At 48.3% G+C, this 26,606-nt stretch overlaps 1 protein-coding gene and 1 non-coding gene across 2 annotated transcripts; one reads left to right on the top strand and one right to left on the bottom strand.

Annotated features, from left to right (window-relative positions):
- Window positions 1–15,524: 15,524 nt before the first annotated feature.
- Window positions 15,525–19,606, bottom strand: TCL1B (TCL1 family AKT coactivator B). Its single transcript, XM_047797294.1, has 3 exons — window positions 19,377–19,606; window positions 15,795–15,965; window positions 15,525–15,602 (listed from the first exon to the last, which is right to left on the bottom strand). The coding sequence occupies exons 1-3, from the start codon at window positions 19,536–19,538 to the stop codon at window positions 15,549–15,551; spliced, it is 387 nt and encodes a 128-aa protein (XP_047653250.1). The 5' UTR covers window positions 19,539–19,606; the 3' UTR covers window positions 15,525–15,548.
- On the top strand, window positions 17,923–17,995 carry TRNAE-UUC (transfer RNA glutamic acid (anticodon UUC)). The gene has a single exon. It is a non-coding gene; the product is annotated as a tRNA-Glu (tRNA).
- Window positions 19,607–26,606: the final 7,000 nt, after the last annotated feature.

Here is a 26,606-nt window from a genome sequence, read left to right as displayed (position 1 = left end):
GCCTTGTGCAGTGCTGGGCAGACTGAGCTTGGGCTGTCGGAGCATCAGCACCTCAGAGCAGGAGGGATCATCAGAGATGAGCCCGTTGCCTCGTTTTAGGAACAGCCCAGGAAGAAGAAAGTCCTCATTTGGGGCTACATTTTGTGTCGTCCCCCCCCCACCCCCAATTCTGTTGATGCTGTAATGGCCAATGTGTTTATTTGGAGGTGGGACCTTTGGGAGGTGATTAGGGTTAGAAGAGATTTGAGGATGGGGGCTCTCATGATGGAATGAGTGCCTTTATAAGAAGAGGAAGAGCGGGGCTCCCATCTGTGGCTCAGAGGGTTAAAGACCCGAGGTTGTCTTGGAGGACACAGGTTTGATCGCTGGCCTCACTCAGTGGGTGAAGGGTCCAGCATTGCTGTGAGCTGCAGTGTAAGTTGCAGATGCTGCTCAGATCTGGCATTGCTGTGACTGTGGTGTTGGCCAGCAGCTACAGCTTTGATTCATCCCCTAGCCTGGGAACTTCCATATGCCTTGGGTGCAGCCCTAAAAAAAGGAAAAAGAAAAGAAGGAAGAAGGGAAGGAAGAAAAAGATCGCACCTTGAAAAAGAGGGAACCAGATTCTTAAATCAGGGATGAGTGTTCCAGACTGAGGAGATAGCAAGTCCTATCTGGCGGGTTGAATTTGCTATGGAAATTAGAACAGTAAAAGGGTTTCTTCTCCCTCACAGAAATGCTCTTTAATGAGAATAAGTGGCCCTAGTAAAATAACTATAAATTCGATGCAGAATCTCAGTTTTCCACAAGAATGGCTTTGGGGTTGTGGCTGGGACAGCCAGGGGGATAGGGGGACTGTCGCAGTGCGGGAGGTGAGAGCTCAGGGCAGAACCCTTCCGATTTACCCGCTTTGGGCCTGAGTTGCTTGTGATAACCTCCGGCCAGAGGGTCGATAGGCTGTTGATTGACTCTGGAGCTGGAAGTCAGGTCAGGACTGAAAATGTTGATGTCTGTGACTGGGCCACTTTTTTGTGCAGCAGAAACTGCCAGAACATGGCAAATCCACTCTAGTGGAAAAAATAAGACTCTTCAAAAAATAAAGATGTCAATGTCCGAGCCGTTCGAATATAAATGGCGGGATCCTGCTGGGCAGCAAGGGAACCATTTATCAAATTACTTGTGATGGAACGTGATGGAACGTGATGGAGGATAGTGGGAGAAACAGAATATATGTGTGCGTGACTGGGTCACTTTGCCATAGGGCAGAAATTGACAGAAGGCTAAATCAACTATAATAATAAAAAGTAAATTAAAAAACATATACATATAAATGGCAATGAAAGCCAGGGGCCTGATGGTGGCAGGTTGTGGAGAGATGGTGGTGTCTTTGACACGGGGGAAGAAAGGGTTTCCAGAGGGGGGCCGTGGCCGACCAAGGAGCACACAGGTGAGAGGCTGACTAGAGGGAGGCGGTCACTGGGTTTGGCCAGACATGAGCTGGTGGTGGCATCGTCATCAGGAAGAGTTTGCTGTGAGAGGCAAGGCCCAGTTGGGTGGGCGTGGGGGGGGGGGGGTGCTGTGAGGAGGGGCAGCCATCACTGGGAGCTTTGCTGCAGAGGGAGCTGGAGGAGTGGGGCGGGCAGGGCGGGGAGTCAGTGGGAGGTGAGGGGCCTCTGCTGCTGAAGGGAAGTGTCAGCAGAAAGGACAAGTGGATGAGGCAGAGCCGAGAGCCATGGTCAAAGGACCATCGTTCTCGTGGAAGCTGCAAGAATGGACCTGGGGGCGCAAATGGGATGTTGGCATCTGACAAAGAACTGTAGCCAACCCGATATCACGCCAGTCTTGTTCCATTGCCCTACCCCCAACACACACAAAGGGTTTTGGTTTTGTTTTTTGGCTGAAGTACCTTATTTTTTAAATTTTTAAAAATTTTTTATTGTTGATTTATCATGTATATGTGTGTATATATATACACATTCTTTTCTCACATAATCTTCCATCATGTTCCATCACAAATGATTGGATAGGAGTTCCTGTTGTGGCTCAGCGGTGATGAGCCTGATTAGTATCCATGAGGATGTGGGCTCCATCCCAGGCCCTGCTCAGTGGGTTAAGGATCCAGCCGTGTGGACTTGGATCCTGAGCTGCTATGGCTGTGGCATAAGCCTGCAGCTATAGCTCCAATTCGACCCCGAGCCGGCAGGAAACTTCTATATGCCCCTTAAAAATAAATAAATAAGTAAAATAAACACATCAGCTCAAGTGGGTTTGGGGCTGGGGGGGGGTGTTTGTTTTTATTTTCTGGAAGTTTTTTTTAAAAAAAGTTTCTTACATTTGTTCTTTTCCATGATCTTAATTTTCTGAGATGGGGGGGCAGGGGGAGGAGGAGACACTTTTATTATGCATATGTTGCATCTTCTTTGCCTGTCCTTTATAACTGTCACTTCCACTTGAAATCCTTTTGGTCTTTGTTCTTCTACTGACTTTTTTCTCCTTTTACACTTTTTCTTCTTCCGTCCCACTTGTTCTGCTGGTTTTTATGAAGGGTTTTGAGGGGACAAGGAAACAATGGCACTGTTACCAAATCGCCCTCGTCCTTATTGTGTTTTCAGGCTACTTTGTCAGTGTCACTGTATTTTGCTTACAAAACAACTTTATATACAAAGGGGACATGCCTTTAGAACTATACTCATCCTAAAAGATTCTTTCTCTTTCTCTTTTTTTTTTTTTCTTTTTAGGGCCTCACTCACAGCATATAGAAGTTCCCAGGCTAGGGGTCAGATTGTCACTACAGCTGCCGGCCTGCACCACAGACACAGCAATCCCAGATCCTTTACCCACTGAGCGAGGCCAGGGATGGAACCCCTATCCTCATGGATACTAATCAGGTTCATTACCACTGAGCCATGATGGGAACCCCTCTTCCTCATCTTTTTATACCAAACAGGTTAACCTGAACTAGTCAAGTCATTGTCATTGACTGAATCCTCCTAGTTTAGGTGACCAAACCTCCTATGGCACAATTTACAAATTGAAGTGAGAAATTTTCCCAACAAAAATGCTCTCACGAATGCTTTACTGTAATGATCATTCATAGTTTTGAGATGAAAAATCAATAGTCCTTTGAAAATACTAAACTGAACATCTCAATAATGGAGGAGAGCTCTTTGTGCTTCTCAGTTAATCAAACGTATAAAGCTGAATTTTGGAATCTGTTCCAGATGATAGGGACTTTATACAGCAGGTTCACTGGTTAAGGTGCCTCTTACCTGGGCCCGTGGGCTTGGAGAGCCCAAAACCCTAAAATCTAGGGAAGTTGGTTGGTGTTGTCTTGATCTCTTGGTGCCTCCCCTCAACAACAGCCTCATCAGCCCACCAACCAAGCACACCGAGAAGCCGTGTCCACTTCACCACCTTTTTGGTTGGATTGTACTGGGTTAAGTATCTGAGTGTCTTAGTCTTGTTGCCGGATTATCAGCTGCTTCTGTGCACTGATGCCAGATAGAAGTGCGGAGACAGAGTTGAAGAAAACAGAAAAAGTAGCTTTCATTGCCAGGCAAAGAGGGGAACACAGCGGGCCAGTGCCTCGAGGGCTGTGCCCCCCCTTAGAGGGGGTAGTGCGTCCTAACGTGTTTGAGGAGCAGGGCGTGATCACCTCGTGATCAGTTTTTGTGATTGTTGGGTGGTGAGGTCACTGGGAGCCAGGGTCATCAACCTGGTTCCATCCGGTCTGGGGTCTGCGTGCTTGTGGGCAGCATTCAGTTGTGACTTCTTCCACCTGATGGGGCTTCAGCACCTGCCAAACAGCTCCAAGGACAGGGCTCAGAATATGATCTATAGTCTGAAGAACTGAAGGTCCTTGACATTGTCGAATGACTGAATTATGTTTTATTTTTTCTCTCCATTTTTTTTTTCACTTCTCAGATGAAATTGGTTCTTGGACTAAAGTTTTTCTATAGATGAAAAGGCAGGTGGAGGGCATGAGTCTGGGAAGGCCTCCCAGGGTCCTGCTCGGTGACGTTCCTACTGCTCCTCGGACTCCTGAGGATCACGGATGACCAGAGTAAATCTTCATCCTGGAAGGGACACACACAGATTTAGCACATTTTACCGAAGAACAGTTAGGCTCTGATTATAATTTGATAACCCCATCTGGATCATCGTGAAATCCTCTGTATTCGCTGTGCTCTGTTTGTCAGCTGGCGCACTCCTTTTAAACGAGATTTAATTTGGTGTGACCCCGCCCCCCAGCCCCAGCACCTCCGTATCACAGGTCGCTGTCTCTCCGGGGATTTCGTGAGGTCTAACACATCTGCCCATCACCTCTTGCTTCAAGTTCCAGCATCTACTACTTTTCTTTGGTTTATGGATTATCTCCCATGCATCCCCTCCTTTTGTGTTATTGTTGCGGGGGGGGGGGTGTTGTCATAGGTTTTTTGGTTTTTTCAATTTTATCAGTTAGTTGACTTACAAAGTTGTGTTCGTTTCTGGTGTTCAGCAAAGTGAATCAGTTAGACATATACATGTATCTGTTCTATTTTCAGAGTCTTTTCCCATAGAGGTCACTACAGAGTATTGAGTAGATTTCCCCACTATGCAGTAGGTCCTTGTTAGTCATCCATTCCATACATAGTAGTGTGTCTGTGTCAATCCCAACCTCCCATTTAATTCCTCCCCCCAACAGTTCCCCTTTGGGAACCATAGATTTGGTTTTGAAATCTTCGAGTCTGTTTCTGTGTTGTGAACAAGTTCCCTGGAAAAGTCCTGTTTCTATCACCTCTCTCCCCCACCTTCCACCCTTCTCAACACGACCATTCTGAGCAGGTGCACGAGGAAGAAAGGAAGCAGAAAGAGAAAATAGAAAACCCACAATGAGCCAACAGTAGCTCTCAAGTCCCCAGAGTAATACTCATTCTTTATTAGATTCCACGTATTAGCCATCTCTTGTGATACTTGGCTTTATCTGACTGACTTCACTTAGGATGATGTTGCTGACCCATTCTTGTTCCACCTCACACTGGGCACCACAGTGGTTCCTTTGCCACAGGGCTGCAGGTGACAGACTTTGGAACCTGTTTGCAGTTAAGTTTGAGAGTTTGGGGAGGTCTGTGGGTTCACATTCAGACTATGCCCTAAGGTGGGATATTGAACGCCCTGGTTTTGAAAAGTCCCTTGCCTTCGTTAGAGCCTAACTGCCCTCTCCCAGTTAAGCCCATCACCTGTTTTTCCAGATTCCTCCCTCTACCATGGACCCACCTCCTTTCCTAGACTGACCTTTGAAATGCTAACATTCTTACTTTATTATGCAAAACGACTTGGTTCTGTTTGACCTGGGGTGAGCTTTTCTCCATACAAAGCCCCATCCAGGTGTTTTTCTAAATAAAAGACAAACTATTCCAAAGAGAGTCACTCCTAGGAGGCAAAGCTACTGTGGCTCCTTGTGAGTTTTTCTATTTTGTTTCTTTCTGCTTCCTTTCTTCCTAGTACACCTGCTGAGAATGGTCGTGATGAGAAGGGTGGGAGATGAGGGACAGAGTTCATTAAAGCAGGACTCCTCCAGGGACAATTTCTGGAAGTCTGGTGGGACTCAGGCCAGCTGGAAGCGGGTCCGGGGCTGTTCCAGGAGTGGGTCAAGGCCAGGAGAAGGGACAAAGTCTGGCCCTGGACTGAGAGCAAGCCTGCTTGGCTAAGAAAGAGCCGTTCCCCTCGGGGAGATATCATCGTAATGATGCCTCTTTTACACACAAGAAAACAAGGATTTAGAGGAATTACCTGATATGCCCCGCAGTTAATCTAGCTAGTGAGTAGCAGACCTGGACTCATGCGTGGGCAGCCTGGCTCAATTCTGCAGTCTTACTGGTCACCATGCTATTGTACAGATTTAGAAACGGGCTTGGATGGAATCCCAGCTGACCTCTTGCTCAGACCCAGAGTCTCAGTTTCCTCACAGTAGTAAGGCAGGAGCATTAAAACCTATCTCAGAATGTTGCTTTGAGTATTAAATCAGCTAATGGCTGCGAGTGCCTGGCACATGGTCGAGTCTATCAATTTTAGGATTCCTCCTTTGTAAGATTGTCCATGTTGAGGGGAAAGTATCACTAACAGTGTTCTTGAGGGGGGAAAAAGTAAAAACTTTATACGATGATTTTACTTTATGAAAAAAGAATCCTAAGAACTGAGGGACAAAATCGAATGTCAATGCCTATTCTTTCATGTTTGTTAATATCATTTAAGCAGGATGGAAGGAATGACTTGGTGTGTAGCTAAAGAGACGAATATTGCAAGCACAATGCAATTTTCTCTATTAAAAATAATCAAACAATTGGCTTATTTGAGGGGTTCGTCTTAAAAAGCATGTCCTAATTATCATAAATAGTGAGGTCGATTTTTGTTCCAAGTTACAATTGCCTTTTTTCAACGTTTCTGCTTTCCTTGGAGGCTGTTTAGCAGGGCAACAGGCACCCCATCCCCATTTGCTTCAGGCTCCCTAAGAATGAATTTATTCAGGTGTTCAGGCAGCAGAACGAAGGTAAATAACACTGTCCCATAGCTTTGTAGCTGCTTGAAACACAGGTCTTTGTATATATAAACAAAAGAATAAAGCTTGTGTGTCGTGGATGTTTTCCTCTCATATTTCTAGACATCCTTTTAGGGAGCTTGGTAAATATCATACCCTATTATGGTAAAATATCATATCCATCCATCCCAGGTTTTAGTATGCTTTAAATGGCCATGGTCATTCCCCCCTTGCCCCGCTTATTTGCAGTTTTAATTTCCAGGGTTTCAGTTACCCACAGTCAACTGTGGTCTGAACAATTAAATGGAAAATTCCAGAAATAAACAATTTGTAAGGTTTTTTTTTTTTTTCATTTTTTAAAGTTTTGGTGGAGTTGATTTGCAATGTTGTTATAACTTCTGCTGCACAACAAAGTGTTTCAGTTATACATGTGCACATATTCATTCTTTTTCAGATTCTTTTCCCATATAAGTTACCACAGAATACGGGGCAGAGTTCCCTGTGCTGTACAGCAGGTCCCCCTTGACCGTCCATTCCATAAACAATGGTGTGCGTGTGCTGGATGGAACTAGAGACGCTCATCCTGAGTGAGGTCAGTCAGAAAGAGAAAGACAAATACCCTATGATATCACTTATATCTGGAATGTAATATTCGGCACAAATGAACGTTTCCACAGAAGAGAAACTCATGGACTTGGAGAACAGACTTGTGGTTGCCAAGGGGGAGGGGGAAAGAGTGGGGTGGACTGGGAATTTGGGGTTAATAGATGCAAACGATGGCCTTTGGAATGGATAAGCAATGAGCTCCTGCTGTGCAGCACTGGAAACTATATCTAGTCACTTATGATGGAGCCTGATGGAGGAGAATGTGAGAAAAAGAATGTATATGCATATGTGTGACGGGGTCACCTTGCTGTACAGTAGAAATTGACAGAACACTGTAAACCAGCTATAATGGAAAAAATAAAAATCATTTAAGATTTAAAAAATAAAAAACCCAGTAGTGTGCATATGCCAATCCCAAACCCCCAACCCATCCCTCCCCCAACCTGTCCCCTTTGGTAGCTGTAAGTGCGTTTTCTTTTTTTTTTGGGGGGGGGGGTGGTCTTTGCCTTTTCTAGGGCCACTCCTGCGGCATATGGAGGTTCCCAGACTAGGGGTCTAATCGGAGTTTTAGCTGCTGGCCTACACCACAGCCACAGCAATGTGGGATCCGAGCCGCATCTTCGACCTACACCACAGCTCACGGCAACGCCAGATCCTTAACCCACTGAGCAAGGCCAGGGATCCAACCCGCAACCTCATGGTTCCCAGTCGGATTCGTTAAACACTGCGCCACGACGGGAACTCCTGTATGTGTGTTTTCAAAGTCTGTAGAAAATGTGATACATATATAAAATGGAATATTACTCAGCCATAATAAAAATAGCATTTTTTAAAAGAATGAAATAATGCCATTTGCAGCAACATCAGTGGACCTAGAGATGATACGACTAAGTGAAGGCAGAGGCAGAGAAAGACACGTAGCACATGACATCACTTACATGCGGAATCTGAAAAAAGATACAAATTCACTTATCTACAAAACAGAAAGAGATTCACAGGCCTTGGAACAGTTCCAAGAGTTTTAAATCGCAGGCTGTTCTGTAGCTTGAGGAATTCTCACGCCGTCCTGCATGGGCCAGGAATCACCCCTTTGGCCAGCATGTCCCGGCCATTTGTCACGGAGTGGCCACCTCAGTTTTCAGATCAGTTATTGTGGTGTCGCAGGGCTTGTGTTAAGTGACCCCGATTTTATTAATAATGGCCTCAAAGCACAAGAGTGGTGATGCTGGCAATTTGAATCTGCCAAAGAGAAGCCATGAAGTGCTTCGTTTAAGTAAAACAGTGAAAGTTCTCAATAAGGAGAACAAGAAAAGAGCCCCGTGCTCCTGAGCTCGAACCAAGGGTGCAGAGCAGGGCCTTCGTGGCCAGGATGAGAATTTCGTGCTAAGCACCTTGGGGAGCCAAGAGGTGACCGGTCTGACTCACCTCCTGCTGGGGTGCAAAGGATGAATTATAGAGGAACAGGCCTAGATGCAGAGAAACCAGGGAGGGTGTCGAGGGCAGAGGTTGGCAAACTTTCTGAAAAAGGATCAGATAGTAAATATTTTTGGCTTTAGGGGCCCTAAAATTCTCTGTCATAGCTACACAGTGGCCACTGTGGTGTGGAAGGCAGCCATAGGCAATACACAAAGATGAGCGTGGCTGGGAGGTAATAACAGCTTCAGTTATCAAAACAGGTGCCTGGAGTTCCCTCTGTGGTACAGAGGGTTAAGAATCCCACTGCAGCGGCTCTGGTTGCTGCAGAGCCGTGGGTTCATTCCCCAGCCTGGCGCAGTGGGTTAAAAGATCTGGTGTTGCCACAGCTGTGGCATAGGTTGCAGCTGCAGCTTAGGGTCAGTCCCTGGCCCTGGGAACCAGACACTTCCATGTGGCAGGTGCAGCCATTTTTTAAAAAAAAGTGCCTGGCTGGACTGGGTCCATAGGCTACAGTCTGTCACCCTCTGGTCCAGGTGGGAAATTGGACGATGCCAAGGTAGTGGCAGTGATGAAACGTAGGTGGAGAGCCGTCTGTGATTATTTTTCGGTGGGAGTGGTTGTTTTCCACTTCTTTAATATTAGCTTTATTTGCCCAAGTGTGACATAAGTACATTTTTCTTACAAGGAAATGAAACATTACAAATTGGACCATTTCCTGCTCATCAGGTCAAGTCCACAAAGTCATCAGGGTAGTGACCGCCATGCTGTGAAATGCCAAGGGACAAGGTCCCTGTGGACTTAGTGGGGGTGTTTTCTCGACTTTGGTCATTCTCTTTTATTGGCTATGTTCTGTGTGATTATATGTCATGGGGGGAGGGGAGTGTGGCCACCATGATGCACAGCCCTGGGGGCACCACGCCGTCCCTCGAGTGGGGCATGTCCCCTGGGGCTGTGGCCTAAGGCGGTGCCTTGTTTTCTTGGCCATCTGGCCTCTTTAAGAGGAAGGTTATAGGAGTTCCCATCATGGCTCAGTGGTTAATGACTCCGACTAGGAACCATGAGGTTGCGGGTTGGATCCCTGGCCTTGCTCAGTGGGTGAAGGATCCAGCGTTGCTGTGAGCTGTGGTGTAGGTTGCAGAAGCGGCTCGGATCCTGCGTGGCTGTGGCTCTGGCATAGGCAGACAGCCACAGCTCCAATTCGACCCCTAGCCTGGGAATCTCCATATGTCGAGGGAGTGGCCCAAGAAATGGCAAAAAGACAAAAAAATAATAATAATAATGAGGAAGGTTATATTTCCTTTTTTAAACTCCTTTTCTCATTCTCCACATCCCTCAGACATTTTTCTTTTGCTTCCAACTGGCTGCCTTCCATGGTGGATCTTTTTGATTCTTCTACTTAGTTTCCTTTGTGGATTCTTCCGCTGTCATGCTTAAAACCTGGCATTTTTCTTTTGGCTTGTCGTACTTGTTCCCTAGATCAGGGGTCAGTACACTCTGGCTAGTGAATGCTGAGTGATTTTTTGGTTTGTTTGTCTTGTCCTTTCAAGATCACACCCGCTGCATATGGAAGTTCCCAGGCTAGGGGTCAAATCAGCGTTGCAGCTGCCCGTCTACACCAGAGCCACAGCCACGCAGGATCCAAGGTGCGTCTGTGACCTACACCATAGCTCACGGCAATGCCGGATCCTTAACCCACTGAGCGAGGCCAAGAATTGAACCCGCAACCTCATGGATACGAGTCGTCGGGTTCATTACCGCTAAGCCATGACGGGAACTCCCTGCTGAGTATTTCGGTAGGTAAAGTTTTACTGGAACACGGCCCTGCCTACTTGTGATATGTCATGTGGGGCTGCTTTCATGCCACAACAGCAGGGTTGTGAAGTTGCCACACGTACCACATGGCCTGCAGAGCCAAAAATATTTCCCACGTGGCCTCTGTGCAGAGAGTTTGCCGGGCTCTGCCCCCAGGTAGTCCTTTCTTCTGCTCTGATGACCACTTCCCGGCCTAGGCTTGGATTCAAGCCCAGATCTTTCTCTGGTCCCACATGGCGCATCCTCACTGGGAAGTCCAACTGGATATTCCATGTGCACCTGCAGCTCAGCATCCGCAATCCAACTGATCACTCTACTGGCCCTGAATCTCCGTCTCCCTGCCTGTTTCTCTATTCCCACAGCCCCTGCCTGGCCGGGCAGAGGAGGAGAGCTGGGATGGGGAGCCAGGAGGCCTGAGCTCCAGCCCCAGCTTTGCCTGCTGAGTATGGACCAGGGCACATTGCTGAGGCCCGAGTTCCTCGTCTGGAGCAATAGAGGCAGCTCTGCTCGACCTGCCTCCCGGGCTCGCTTTCAGGATCAAGCTTTCACATCAGATTGTGCATTTCACTCTGAATCTGTAACATAAAGTGCTGTGGGGGTGGAGGGCATCGTGTAAAGGGCATTTTTCTACCCTGCTTCTTCCTCCAGGAAGCCTCCCTGGGTCCCCCCAGCTGCATGGCACCCACCCCCTTCTCCTCTCGTTGCACCCCCATTGGCCTCGCTTGAACCCAGCCCTGAAGCACAGTCCCTTGGGCGGGCGCTTGGTTTCTGTGGCCAGATGGCACCCCATGGGCAGAGATGGATTGCTGCCCATTTCTCTTCCCTAAAACTCACCATAGGGCCTGGCACAGACTTGAGGTTCTATAAATGTTGATGGAACTTGGCCAGATGCCCTCAAGATGCTCCCAGACTCAAGGAGACAGAGACACACAATGAGCAGAATGGCCCCCGGAAAGAGGGCACCTAAAGTCTAGGTCCCCATGGGGGTGATGTGCAGGGGGTGACACAGCTTGAGAGGAGCTGGGCTCACCAGGATGCAGACGTCTGGGGCCTGTGCCCAGCATCTGCTCCCATTGGTCAGTGCATCGGCCACGTGGGTCCTGCAGGGTTCCCCTCATCGCCTCTGGCTTTGGCCAGCGAGGAGAGGGATCAGTCCTCCCAGAGCATCCTTCGCTGTCAGTGATTCCGACATACAGGGCGACCCCCAGGCTCCTGTACGTACTCTTGAAACCACCAGTTGCTGCCCACCACCCTTTACAAAAAAAGTAATTTACCCCCGTGTTCTTTGGGGCATCACTCAATGTCCTTACGCTCCCTAGTAGCTGCTTTTAGTCTTTGGTTCCCGGCAGGTGGAGCTGGGAGGTGTTTTCTCACTGTGCTCCAAAGCAAACGGTGAGACTTGTTAGGTCCAGGCTTTAAGGAGGCACCTGCACAGATCCCGCCCCATCCCCAAGTCAGAGGACACACGTTCGGGAACCACACAGAGGGTGAAGGAGGGCACATGGACGACCTTGAACAACTCACCCGCGTGATCGCCATGCAGCTCTCCTGGATATGCCCCGGGAAGGGTTTTAACTCTCTGATGTGCTTCTCTTGCTTTCCCGCACACCAAGCCTCTGCCCTGATGGCAGGTGGCATCCACTTCCTGGAGGGGAGGGGTGGGAAGACGCAGACTCTGTTCTGAGGAAATGGATCGAGATCAAAGGCTTTTGACATGTGTGCTTGGACCCTGCAGCAGGATGGCACCCCTGCCAGCTGGGCTGCCATCCTGTGGAGAGATTTCCAGATTTTTCTGGTCCTTGAGCATTTCAGGCACTGAGCTCAAAGACGTAGGGGAGACAAAGGAGAGCCTGCCGCCTCTGCTGCTGGGACGGAGCAGGGAGTTTGGACCAGGTTGTCCTCCCGGATTCCATCCTGGTCCTTCCTGCATCCCATGCGCCACCCACCTCAGGCCCACAGGAGGGCAACGGGGAGGGGAAGGCGATCTGAGGGGAGAAGGGTTTTCTAAGGAGCCAGCTCATCAGACCACACAAGCTTCTAAGCTTGCTCACGGGTCTCCCTTTCCTTAACCACCTCTCCAGGGTGGGCTTCAGCCTGGTCACCACACTCCCTCTCCTTCCCTCTCGTGCAAGAGTTTTTCTAGGGCAGTGGTTCCCAACCGGGGAAATTTTGCCACCGCCACCCCCCCAGCAAGGGACACACCCTTGGGATGGGGACAAGGGGCTGCTACCTGTACTTCATGGGAAACCAGGGACTCAGCCAAACATCAATGGCACATAGGACAGCCTTTCCTGACAAGAATTATCTGGCCCCAAGTGTCCTCGGCGCTCCGCTTGGAAACCCTGCTCTCAGTCAATACTCTAGGTTATGGCTCCTTGTGCAATTTTTTGGCGGGGGGGGGGCTTTTTAGGGCTGCACCTGTGGCATATGGAGGTGCCCAGGCTAGGTGTGGAATCAGAGCTGCCACATTCCTACACCACAGCCACAGCAACACAGGATCTGAGCCATCTCTGTGACCTACACCACAGCTCATGGTAACACTGGATCCTTAACCCACTAAGCAAGGCCAGGGATCGAACCTGCGTCCTGATGGATACTAGTGAGATTCGTTTCCGCTAAGCCATGACGGGAACTCCCATTTAAAACTTTGACAAATGCTTCTGAGGGGTCCTCCAAGCCTCCAGAGCATCTACCACAGGCCGCTCCTCTCACATGCCCACCAAGGCTTCGCTTCTGCCGAAATCAAGGACACACATGTCTGATTTCTAAAATCTGCACTTCCCAACGCTCGCCTGTCTCCTGGTCTGTAAATAGCTAATTCCTGGCATTTGCCCACTTTTTCTTTTCCTGAGGATTTTGAGGCGTCCTCTACGCAGTCTGCATCCTAGGGCTTTGTATCTCGTCCTGGCATTTCCGGCCTTGCTTCTTAGCACCTTGTCTCCCAGAAAATGTTGACTTTGAGAAAGTGAATTGTCCGCTTTACCCCCTTTCACTTTCTGCGTCTCGTTTAAGGTATTTCCTCCTCCAAGATGACGAACCTATTTCTCTGCACTTTCTTGAGTCATTTTACAGATTCGGCTTTAAGGTTAGGACTTTAAACCATCGGTGATCTCTTCTCGTGACGGGTGAACGGTGGGAGCGAGTTCCCTCTTTTCGCCGCCACTAAATTGTCACCCTGCCCTACGTCTGCCCTGTCCTTCTCTCTGGTTCCAAAGGCAAGACCCGGTCGGCACCTCCCTGCAGCCCTCCCTGCCCAAGGACTGTCCTTGTCATCCCATCTCCCCTGCAAAGACATCTAGGTGACCGTCACCTGCACGACAGCGCACGCCTCCTGCTGGCTCTTCTGCAGCTGCCGCCACGGTCTTTGCCTTTCACAGCAGAGCCTCACAAAGAGCCCACACTTGTCTCCACTTCCTGACCCCCCACCGCTGGCCTCCTGCTGCAGCGGGCCAGTCCCAACTTCCTTCTCCATGTGGAAAAACACCAACGGGATCATTACAAATTTTTTTATTTGTCTTTTAAGGGCCACATCCACAGCATATGGAGGGTCCCAGGCTAGGGGTTGAATCGGAGTTATAGCTGCCGGCCTACGCCACAGCCACAGCAACGCTGGATCCTCAACCCACTGAGTGAGGCCAGGGATTGAACCCACAACCTCATGGTTCTTAGATTCGTTTCTGCTGCACCACGACGGGAACTCCAATAATTATAATTTTATGCTAGGTGCCAGCCGCTGCTTTTCTGCACTAGAAGCCAGGTTTTTGTTTTTTGCTTTTTAGGGCTGCACTTGCAGCGTATGAAGGTTCCCAGACTAGGGGTCTCATCCGAGCTACAGCTGCCAGCCTGTGTATGACACAGAAACACCAAATCCAAGCCGCATCTGTGACCTGCACCACAGCTCACGGCAATGCCAGATCTTTAACCCACTGAGCGAGGCCAGGGATCAAACCCACAACCTCTAGTCGGATCCATTTCCACTGCACCACGACGGGAATCCTAGGGGCCAGTTTAAGGTAAGCTTTGAGTCAGCAGAGAAGTTGACAACGAGCAGCAAAGTTTAATTAATCAGGACTGGGGGGGGAACCCTCCTGGACCAGCATCATTTCCCTGAGCCGATCAACTGATGAAGCAGGAGAACCACAGGCCAAGTCCATCCCCCCGCCCCCCGGCCAAGCCTCCTCTTGTGCTGATGGGCTAACTGAGGCTCAGGACTTGACAGCCTGCTCAGCACTTGATCTGTTTGGGGTTGAAGTGTCAGCAGAACGGACGTCCACAGGGCATGTGAGTCCAAGACCTGGGTCCCTCCGAGCCACTCCCTGGCTGAGGCAGAGCGGAGCTGCGGGCCAAGTTTCCAATCATAGGCTGTGCTAGGGGCCCAGGCAATGGGGTGGGCAAGCAGGGGAGGGGTTTGGGGAAGTGACAACCTGAGGGACAAAAGGGGGAAGAGGAGCCACGGCAGGGCACCCTGAGCACAGACGAGGAAGACAGAGAACGCAGAGTGGACATGGGCCCAGCTGCCTCCTGCTCCCCCAGGAAGGCCACGCTGTGTGTGCCAGTCAGAGGGCGGGGGCAGAAAGGTCCTCGCCGAAGATCACAGGGCCAGCAGGACCTGGCAGAAGACAAAAGGTGAGAGTCAGGGAACCTTGGAGGAAAAGGGTGGGTGCCCAGTCCAGGCAGGGCCAGGAAGGGAGGGCAGGCCCTGCTTCGGGCCTCTGTGCAGTTCAAGCTGCTGCCAATCTCTGGGAGAAGGCCCAGGGGGCGGGGGGGGGGGGGGGGGGGGAAGGGTGCAGGATCTCTGAAGATCACTGCCATTGACTGGACTTGCGGTGGCCTGGTGCCACGGGCAGACCTAGAGATCCAGGCTCACGGGATTCAGGCTTGACCTCGAATGTTCCAGCTCTGAGAGCGTGTCTTCCCATCTGTAACATGGGACATTAATATGTCCCATTACCTGGAAGTCTTGAGAATTAAATGATGGCTGTTATGCGGCGCTTTGTGAACATACTGGGGGTCTGTCCGCGGTGCAAGCCACATCCAAGGGGGTTGGGAGGGGAAGTTAAGGGGTGCTGAGTGTGTAAGAGAAGCTGGGAGAACAGCACAGGGGCACGGCGGCCAGCACTGCCTTCCTGTAGAGAGGAGCGGCCTCCTTGCTGGTGTCTGCTGTCCACCCTGAGAGGCTCCCAGCCTGACATACCAGCCCATCAGCGGCTTCCCATCCTCACTCCTGCCCTCTCGGCCGAAGCCTTAGGATCAGCTGTTCCCTGGAGCCGATCTGCTGAAGGGGGAGCTGTGATCAGAGGCCTTGGGAGAGAGAGGATCTTCCGTCCAATTAAACAGGAACCTGGGTTTGTGGATTTCAGGAGCCCAGGGAAGGGAGGCCCCCACCCCACCCCACGCCCCACTCTGCACCCCCGCAGTCACTCCTCAATGCCCATCCCCCTCACCTGGGTTGCCACGCACCTACCTGGCCATGGTCCACTATTTGCCAGAGTCTGGAATCCGCTGCTCGGTAGCGTCGCCCAGGGCAGAGCTCCCACTTGAGGGGCAGCCCAGTCACGGGCAGATGGATGGAGAACCTGGGCATCTGGGGGTGCACTGCCATCTGCCACATGTGGACAGTGACACTGGTGTCACGCTGAAGGGACCAGAGAGGAGGGGGCACATCAGGGATGGTTGAGCTGCACACAGACACAACTGTGGTCCTGGATCCCCTGGCCCAGCGGGGCTGCCCGGGTCAGTGGGTCGGATGTGCACGTGTTTACTTCTTTTTTTTAATTTGTTTATTATAGTCAATTTACAATGTTCTGTCAATTTCTGCTGTACAGCAAAGTGCCCCAGTCATACATACACACGTATACTCATTCTTTTTCTCACTTTATCTTCCATCATGTTCTATCACATGTGATTGGATGTGGTTCCCTGTGCTATACAGCAGGACCGGGTGGGCCCGCTTTTAGAGTCCCTCACCTAGAACCTTGGCACCGCCACTTCGGGGGGCGGGGCGGGGGGGGTCCGCCTGGACCTGAGATGGCGAGTTGTCTCCAGGCCATCCTCTGATGCCATCCTCCGGCTGACCTGCACCCACCTCAGCCCACCGCCCCCTGAAAAGGTAGCCTCTGTTTACAGCCTGTCAGCAGCCTTGAGCCTACGTTCGTGACTCTCTTGGCCTCTGTCTTGGCCACTTCTGTTGTTCTAAAAGATCTCCCTTTTTTTAGGAGTTCACTGGTGGCTCAACAGGTGAAGGATCTGGTGTTGCACTGCTGTGGTTTGGGTTCGATCTCTGACCTGCGAACTTCCACATGCTGTGGGTGTGGCCAAAACAAATTCTCTTTTATAAAATAAGATATCCATAGACCTCAGGATTTGGGAGTGATGGCTCCCCCCCCAAAATCAGTATATTGTAGTGCTGATCATGGCTATCACTACCTGTTATGAACAATAAAAAAAAATTCAGCCAATCCATAAAGGTATAAAAATGAGGGCAAGTTGGGACTTCCCTTTGTGTCTCAGCGGTTAACAAGCCCAACTAGGATCCATGAGGATGCGGGTTTGGTCCCTGGCCTCACTCAGTGGGTGAAGGATCCAGCGTTGCCGTGAGCTGTGATGTAGGTCACAGACACAGCTCAGATCTGGTGTTGCTGTGGCTGTGGTGAAGGCCGGCAGCTGTAGCTCCTATTGGACCCCTAGCCTGGGAACTTTCATATGCTGTGGGTGCTGCCCTAAAAAGTAAAAAAAAAAAAAAAAAAGGAGGGAAAGTCATCAGACAACTGTAACCAAAGCTCCATGTGTCATGGAACTAAATGGAAAGTTCTTTACAGACTTTTTTTTTTTTGGTCTTTTTGCTATTTCTTTGGGCCACTCCCGCGGCATATGGAGGTTCCCAGGCTAGGGGTCAAATCGGAGCTGTAGCCACTGGCCTACACCAGAGCCACAGCAACGCTGGATCTGAGCCGCGTCAGCAACCTACACCATAGCTCACGGCAACGCCGGATCGTCAACCCACTGAGCAGGGGCAGGGACCGAACCCGCAACCTCGTGGTTCCTAGTCTGATTCGTTAACCACTGAGCCACGACGGGAACTCCTTTACAGACTTTTCTATCAGAGCATTTGTCTTCTTTTCTTTGCGATGAATATTTTTCCAAGTGAAGAATCTAGTTCTTTATCAATTATATGTGCTACAGGTAATTTTTCTCAGTTCATTGTCCTAATTTTTGATGGGCTGGTTTTACAAGAAAGATATTTGTAATCATGCAATGAAACCTCTTTCGCTTTGGATTCTGGCTTTAGAGCAGACATCAGCAAAGTATGGATGCAGTCTGGCCCACCACCTGCTTTTGTAAATAAAGCTTTATTGCAAATAAACAAATTCTTCTTCCTTTGTGTGTTGTCTTTGGCTGATTTTGCACTGTGAGGGCAGAATCGAGTAGTTGCTATGGAGTCTTTATGGTTTGCAAAGCTGAGAATTTTTACTCTCAGATCCTTTACAGAACGTTTCCTGGTCCTTGCATTCACGCTGGGAAAGCCATTTCCCATCCTAAGAGTGTATGTGAAATCCCAGATCTACTAAGAAGAAATAATCATTTTAGGGAGTTCCCTGGTGGTCTAGTGGTTAGGACTCAGCACTTTCACTGTTGTGGCCCAGGGTTCGATCCCTGGCCTGGGAACTGAGATCCCACATCAAACTGCCACATGCTGTGGCCAATACTACTACTACTGCTACTACTACTACTAATAATAATAATAAAATTTAAAAACAAAAAAACAAAAATAATCATTTTAAATTGTGAAAACAATGCTCATGTGCCAAACTCCCCTCCCCCTCCTATGGCTGAGTTATTTGAAGAATCCGTTTTTTCCCCACTGAACACTTTTTTTGGTTTGTTTTTTAATCTTACTTATTTCGTTCAGAATTTTCTGCATGCTTTATTTGGTGGAGGTACGGAAAAGACTTTACATGTTCTCCATCAAAAACTTTCTGGGAGTTCACATCGTGGCTCAGTGGTTAATGAATCTGACTAGGAACCATGAGGTTGCGGGTTCGATCCCTGGCCTTGCTCAGTGGGTTGGGGATCTGGCGTTGCCGTGAGCTGTGGTGTAGGTTGCAGAGGCGGCTCGGATCCGGAGTTGCTGTGGCCCTGGTGTAGGCTGGTGGCTACAGCTCTGATTAGACCCCCTAGCCTGGGAACCTCCATATGCCATGGGAGCAGCCCAAGAAAATGGCAAAAAGCCAAAAAAAAAAAAAAATTTCTGGAAAGGGAAAACCTATTTAAAGATTGCTAGGAAATGTGTTCTATTGTTTAAATGACAGTGAATTGTTTATTTAATACCTGGATGAGTGTTTACTGTATTACCTTGAACTATTTATATTTTAGCACTCAAAGATAGGCTGTGATCCAAAATCCTACTTCAGGGCAGCTGTTTCCAACCCGACTGATTATTCTTATCACCTGGGTTGCTTTTAAAACGTAAAGGCTCTTAGACTCCACCCAAGCCTCCTGAGTCAATTGCCAAGGTGGGGTTCTGGAATCCGTTACCTCTCAAATGCTCACGGGGGCCCCTCAGTTGGTGAGCTGGGTCTGTGACACCCTCACCAGAGAAGTTGATTATTGCCATTTTGTAGATTAGGAGCCGGAAGGCAATTTTACACAGTTGGCCCTCCTGCTGCCTTTAGATTGCAAAGCTTTTGCTTGGGCTGGTCCGGTCTCCTTTCCAATCCCGGAGAACTCCTACTCATCCTACAGAGACCAACTGTATAGCTGCCACACCTGTGAAGCCTTTTCCACATGCACTAGGGCCAGACCAGGATCTGAGCTACCTCCCCAAAGAGGACCGCATCATTTCCTGTAGATAAGCTCATGCATGGAGCTCCTCCCAGCAGGTCTAAGCATGCTTAGACCTCACACAGACCAAGTTTTCTAGAGTGAGGGAGAAACACACCCTCTTACCTCTACCCCCGGCAGGCGCTATTGCAGAATGTGCCAGCCCCCAGGGACCGGAGTCCATACACCCCCCTTCTGCTGCCTCCCCTCGGGTCCCAGGACTCACTGTGCTGCCCGGGGAGTTCCTGCCCGGGACTCGGTGGGAGGGATTGATTCGTAAGACCACGGTCACCCAGGTCCTCCCCTTCTCATCCTCATAAATGCCGGGCCTCTGGAACGACAGGCAGGATGGGGGTGACCCGAGGGGCGGAGAAGCCTCCGCTGCCATTGCAAAGCTGGACCTCGGACAAACCTCAAGGCACACATGGCGCTTCCCAGCTACTCAACCTCCTTAAGTGGGATGGGGGGCCCGTGTAGGGCGGGGCTAGCGATCCTGAGGGCGGGGCCAGCGAACCTTGGCCGGGGAGGCAGGGATGAACCAGGCCAATGAGCCTCAGGTGTGAAGGCGGGGAACCAGAGAGGGGGCAGCCCCCAGCCTCAGCGGGCAGGCACGGGTGGAGCCAAAGAGGAAGGGTGGAGGAACTGGACCCACCCGCCTCGAGGGGCAGGGACGAGGGGCAGGAGCTTCAAAGGCGAGCGGGGTAAGAGGCTCCCCAGGTACAAGACCATGCCAGGCCTCTGCGCAGGGGGCAGGATGGCTTCCTGAGATCAACCCTCCACCTCCGTTCCCAGCCTGTTGCATCCTCTGCTGGTGCCAGGCTTAGGCAAACCTCCGAGCAAGCCCCAGATTCTGAGTTGTTGCGGGCTACCCTGGTGTTCCTCCAGCCCTGTGGCCATTCCTTCAACAGGATGCTTGTCCCTGGGGGTATCTGGCCAAAGACTGTCCTCAGAAAATGAGTCCGTGCCCCAGGGGCGTTTGCAATCCAGATCTTGTAAAGGGCGAAGGAAACCAGGCCGGGGGAGGGGGGGTCACGTGACCATCCGAGACTAACAAGGATTAGTCTGTGTTGAGGATACAGGGCGCATCAGAGAAGGGTAAGAAGATGGTAGTGGTATGTGTGGGTGGTGGATTCCGATGCGTCATTATAAGCCTCTTAAATGCCAGTCCAACTAGTTGATTTTGACCAAGTTGGTCCGGAGCAATGACAGTGTTTACAAAAGGGAGTAGCGTAGGTACACACTTAATGCCACTACTAATGATAAAACAAAAGAATGACCCAGTAATCAGTGCCTACTAGAAGTGGACTGGATAGAGGTGGTTCAGACAGTATGACACGCAAGAACATCCAGGTTCCAGCTCTGCTTATTTCACACGGGCAGCAGAATAAATTGGCAGGTTGATACAAGAAACTTGACCCAGCCTTGGAATGGACGAATGGGGGGCTTAGGGGAGCTTAGTCTGTTCCAAGGCAATGAAGATATACTGTTTTCTTCTAAAGGTTTTATTGTTTTACTTTTTTAAATTTAGATGCAATTTATTTTTACGTATAATGTGAAGAAGAGATCTTGATTATTTTTTCTGTATGGATATCTAATTCACTTAATATCATTTATTAAAAAGACTGTCCTTTCTCTCCTGGACTGTCTTAGCATTTCTGTCATAAACCTAGGATATATATGTATGGGTCTGTCTCTGGACTTTCTTTTACATTATTTCCATTTCCTTCTCTTCCATTATTCTGTTGTTGTTGTTTTTTTTTTAATCCTTGTGTCAATAGCACATTGCTAATTACTATAGCTTTAAAATAGGCATTGATGTCTTACAGTATAAATTTCCTAGCTTCATTCTCCTTCTGGATCGCCTGGCTATTGTGATGGTTAATTTTATGTGTCACCTTAAAGGGTGTTCAGGGATAACAGTAATATTTATTTATCTTCTTTTTATAGATAAATATAGCCACACGTTGCATATGGAAGTTCCCAGTCTAGGGCTCAAATTGGAGCTGCAACTGCTGGCCTACACCACAGCTCACAGCAAAACCAAATCCCTAACTCACCGAGCAAGGCCAGAGATCAAACCCGAATCCTCATGGACATCAATCAGGTTTGTTTCCACTGAGCCACACTGGCAACCCCCAGAGTAACGTTTACATCGGTGAACTTTGAGTAAACAAATTGCTCTCTCCCCAGACTGGGTTGGCCTCATTCAATCAGTTGAAGTCCTGAATAGAACAAAAAGACTGGGAGTTCCTGTTGTGGCTCAGCAATAACAAACTCAACTGGTATCCATGAGGATGTGGGTCCAATCCATGGCCCCACTCAAACCTGCATCCTCTTGGATACTAGTTGGGTTCGTTTCTGCTGACTCACAACAGGAACTCCCTGATGCTAATTTAAATGCTGTTATTTTAAACTTTATTATTGTTGTTCATTGCTGGGGTAGCAAAAAAACAACTGACTTTTGCACATTGTCCTTATATCTCAAAATTTACTTAATTCTAGTAGTTTTCTGATATTTTGGGAAATTCTCAGCTGCTATAGCTTCAATTATTCCTCTCTCATTCTCTCTCTCCTCTTGTCTGTGATTCAAATTTCCCTTTGTTAGACTTTTTAAACTGTGTACCTTGCCTTCTATGCTCTGTTCTGTTTTATTTTGGGTTTATTTATTTTTTCCTCTCTGAGCTTCAATTTCAATGTCTCCTGTTGGCTTATTTTATAGTTCATTAATCCTGCCTTTTGCTTTGTCTCATCAGCTCTTAAGACAATTAGTTGATTTCTTAATTACAAATGTTATATTATCAGGTTCAGAATATCCATTTGACCTGCTTTTTTGTAGAGTCAAAACTTCTCTGATAATTTTGACCTTTTAAACCATTTTGCCCATCATTTTTTCCATATCCTTAGATATACCACTCAGTTTTTTTCTGATAATTCTGGGTTACTGGTGGGTCTGCTTCTACTGTCTGCTTTTTCTCTTGGTTTTCAGTGATGCAGTTTTTTCTTTTGGATAAATTTTAAAGGAATACCGAATATTGTGTAATAAAGCCCTAAAAAATTCTTGATAATATTGTCTTCCCCCAGATAGAATTAACCCTCTCCTCTGCTGGGCAGATAGAGTGAGGTACTGAATAGCTTAATTCTGATAAAGACAAAACTGAGTCAAGGTCTGGTTACAGTTTCAGTGAGAATCAGGCTCTATCCCACCAGAGGATAGGAATCTACCCTGTTCCTAGAGTGTGGCTTTCAGTCAAGAGCCTGGTAGTGTTTGGTCTCAGCACAAAGACACTGCAAGAGATTCTTCCTTTTGAGGCTTTAGCTTTGTCCTTCAGCATCCTGTCCTGAGCTGCTTCTATTTGTTTAAAAAAAAAAAAAAAAAGCCTTTGGGGAGAAGGCACTGGTCATGTGTTTGAGGTCCCTCCAATCTCTGCTTTTGGCCAGATGCATCAGAATCAGCCAGTGTCCTCGGGAAAAATACAGCCACAAGTGCCTGATGGCTAACGTCGGTTCACCGCCCTCTCCCAGTGCTTTCAGCTCTTGCCAAGTTGTCCTCAGGAACTCCAAACCCTGGTGAGTCTTTGTCTTCTCAAGAGACTTTGGAAAATCCCACTCTGCTTTCAGAGGTCTTCGGCTTAGCCCTCTAGCCTCTTACATCACACAACTTCATAATTCAACAGGTATCTCAAGTGGAATCTGGTGGGATGTGTGAGGGCACTCCCCACCCCACCAATCCTCCAGTTTTATTATTCTGCCCCAGCCCTGTGACCCAGCCCAGATTTCAGCCTCAAGCCTGTGCCCAAAATCATCAAATGACCAGAAGGGAAAAACACTGGCAGATGCTCATTTCTGAGCAGTACCCCCTGCTCCAGAATCTCAGTTCCTGGTTGCTCCATAGCTCCATGATGCTTTGGAAAATACAATTTTTATTTTTATCCAGATTGTCTAGGCTTTGCTGGAGCACTGTCCCATTCCAAACTATTTCATCTTACCCCACAGGAGGAAGGGTTTTTTTCAAAGATGGAAGAAATCAAACCATGTCTTTGTACTGATAGAAATGATCCAGGAGAGAAAGGAGGGATGATGATAGGTAAGGTATGAACTGAAGGAAGTTCTTGAGAAAGGAAGGCATATACGTGAGAGCCCAAGTGGATGGCTTACCCTTGAGGGGAAGAAGGACTTGCTTTCCATTGTAACTGGGGGTAAGAAGGTGAAGCAGGATTAGATACATGTAAGAGTTTCAGATTAGTGGGGGTGGGAGTAAATTCCTCTCCTCCACTTTTCACAAGAAAATTACAAATGGCTTGGAGAGACCTAACCCTAGGAAATAAATATCATATATGAAATCATTAGGAGGGAATCACAGAAAATATGTTTATGATCAGGTAGGGACAGTCTCCTTAGAGATGGTGCCCAAAGCAAAAGGCAAACGAAAGGGCTGGTTAATCTTGAGATGCCCAAAAGTAAATCTTCTCCTGGCAATGCATTAAGGGAAAAAAGAATGACCAAAGTCAGAAAGGACTAACAATACTAACAATTCAATGGAATTGCTTTAATTTAATTAATTAATAATAATGTACAGATTCTTTTTTCTCACATTATCCTCCATCATGCTCCATCATAAGTGACTAGCTATAGTTCCCAGTGTCACACAGCAGGATCTCATTGCTTATCCATTCCAAAGGCAGATGCCATTTCTTTGTCTCTGTTCCAGCATCAAACTCTGTGCTGGAAGAGTTCCCGTCATGGCTCAGTGGTTAACAAACCCGACTAACATCCATGAGAATGAGGGTTCAATCCCTGGCCTTTCTCAGTGGGTTAAGGCTCTGGTGTTGCCCTGAGCTGTGGTGTAGATCGTAGATGGGGCTTGGATGCTATGTTGCTGTGGCTATGGCATAGGCCAGCGGCTACAGCTCCAATTCTACTTCTAGCCTGGGAATCTCCATGTGCCACAAGTGCAGCCCTAAAAAAAAAAAAACAAACAAAACAAACAAACAAAAAAACAAAAAACAAAAAAAAAACCAACCCAGTGCTGGAAACACAGGAAGGACCCAGTTAATATTAGTTGGACTGAAATATTCTTTATTTTTATTTTTAATGTTTAAATTTTTTATTCTTTTCTTTTTAGGGCCACATCTGCAGCACATGGAAGTTCCCAGGCTAGGGCTGAATAGGAGCTGTAGCTGCTGGCCTACACCACAGCCACAGAATGCTGGATCCGTGCCACTCTGGGACCTACACCATAGCTTGCGGCAACCCCGGATCCTTAATCCACTGCGCAAGGATAGGGATCAAACCCACACTCTCATAGATACTAGTCAGTTTCTTAACCCTTGAGCCAAACGGGAATTCTTGAAATGTTCTTTAATCAAATTGTTTGCTGGTTCAAAAGAGCTCCAGCCAAGCCCAACGTGAGCCCAGAGGTGTGCTGAAATAGAACTTATACACTCTTCCTGCCAACACATCATAGAAAATACGCTTAGAAAGAAAAATGTTTGCAGCACAGCAGAGGCCTTGGGTATTGAGAGTTTGCAGTGAAAAAAGAGTGGTCAGGATAGATGAGCCCCACACTGCACAGATGGCCCCTGGGTCTCTGTAATTACTGTGTCTCATTGGGAAGTCTGCTTTGTGCCTGGCCTAGTTAGGTCAGCACCATTGCCAAGGTGGGTCGTGCAATCTGATTGGCCATGGGGGCTGCCCTTGTGTGCCCAGGGCTTTCCCTGCCTGTGGTACTAAGCTTCCTCGGCATGCAGGGGACTTCACCGGTATCATTCCTCCTCAGCCTTTCCCTCTGGCTCTTTGGGCCGTGGTTTTAAATGGTTCTTCATTTAATCCATCAGAATGACCCAGAAGGAAGCAGTTGGCTGTAAGTGGGTCATTCCCTGAAGCCCAGAGGCAGCCTTCTTATGACGGAGAAATTGGGTCTTTGCAAAGCGCAAGCATCCAACCAAAGGCTGGGATGATGGACGGGAGGCTATGGTGTGATGAACACTCCATGGGAACTGTGCTGTGTGGTCCCTTCTCCTCCTTCTAGAGATGAGGAACTGAGACTCAGAAAGCGATCATCACTTGGTCAAGATCACGGAGCTGCTGGGTGGAGGAGCTGGAATCTGAACCCCAGGGTATCTGTTTCCAAAGTCCCAACCCTATTCCACGACACCACAGGAACATGGCAGGCACTCTGCAAACACTATTCATGCTATTCATTGACTGATAGAAACCAGGCTGGTGTTCACGAGCTGGGCACACATGCCCCTAGAATTTGGCAAACCTCAGCTACGGCAACACTGGATCCTTAACCCACTATGCTGGGCTAGGGATTGGACCTGTGTCCCAGTGCTCCAGAACTCCCTTCCAACTATCTATCTATCTATCTATCTATCTATCTATCTATCTATCTATCTATCTATCTATTTATTTATTTTGCTTTTTAGAGCCTCACCTGAAGCATATAGAAGTTCCCAGTTTAGGAGTCAAATCGGAGCTGCAGCTGCCAGCCACAGCCACAGCAATGCCGGATCCAAGCCACATCTGCAACCTCCATTGCAGCTCAAGCAACACTGGATACTTAATCCACTGAGCAAAGCCAGGGACTGAATCTGCATCCTCATGGGTACTAGTTGGGTTCTTAACCAACTGAGCCACAACAGGAGCTCCCTGACGAGGCTTATTCTTGATGAGTGGTCACATGGAAACTTAATATTGGAAACTCCCCACCCATGCTGCTTTGAGAAGGGAACTAAATCAGAAACAGACTTTTTCCTTTAGGAAAAGAGTGAACTGTAGTTTAAAAAAAAAAAAAAAAAAACCTGGGAAGCCATTACTTGGACCTTGGTTTATCCAGTGCCAAAAGTTGTCTCTGCTTGGAAGTATCTGTGGACCTTCTGGGTTACAAGACTTGTCAGCTGAGCTCTTTGGACTAAATGCAAATCTCCATTCAGATTGCATTTTACTCCACTAAGATTTTCTTCTAGGTGTTCATTCTCTTTAAGTTTCCTGACAGACAAAGTCTAGGAATGTTAGGGATTTCTCTACTGAATATGGCATTTATAGCATTTGTCTTTATTGCTTCTTCTTCTTTTTTTTTGTTTTTTTTGTTTTGTTTTGTTTTGTTTTTTGTTTTTTGGGTTTTTTTTTGCTTTTTAGGGCCACACCATGGCATATGGAGATTCCCAGGCTAGGGGTCAAATCCAAGCTGTAGCCGCCAATCTACATCACAGCCACAGCAACTCGGGATCTGAGCTGTGTCTGCAACCTACACCACAGCTCACAGCAACGCCAGATCCTTAACCCACTGAGTGAGGCCAGGGATGCAACCCGCAACCTCATGGTTACTAGTTGGATTTGTTTCTGCTGCATCACAATAGGAGCTCCTTTATTGCTTTTTAAAGTGTACATCAAGAATTCCCATTCTGGCTTAGCAAGTTAAGAACCCAATATAGTGTCCGTGAGGATGTGGGTT

This window comes from Phacochoerus africanus, chromosome 9 (genome assembly GCF_016906955.1).
Source record: "Phacochoerus africanus isolate WHEZ1 chromosome 9, ROS_Pafr_v1, whole genome shotgun sequence".
NCBI classification, from domain to species: Eukaryota; Metazoa; Chordata; class Mammalia; order Artiodactyla; family Suidae; genus Phacochoerus; species Phacochoerus africanus.
Note: the sequence above shows the minus strand (reverse complement) of the source record. Positions and strands in the feature narration are given on the sequence as shown.

Bases quoted from the DNA above. Each gene is read 5' to 3' on its own strand.
- TCL1B (XM_047797294.1), bottom strand. From the start codon at position 19,538: ATGGCAGCGGAGGCTTCTCCGCCCCTCGGGTCACCCCCATCCTGCCTG. The intron at 15,966-19,376 runs GTGAGTCCTGGG...TGGTCCCTTCAG, and splicing joins GGAACTCCCCGGGCAGCACA to CGTGACACCAGTGTCACTGT. The intron at 15,603-15,794 runs GTAGGTGCGTGG...CCCCTTCAGCAG, and splicing joins AAATAGTGGACCATGGCCAG to ATCGGCTCCAGGGAACAGCT.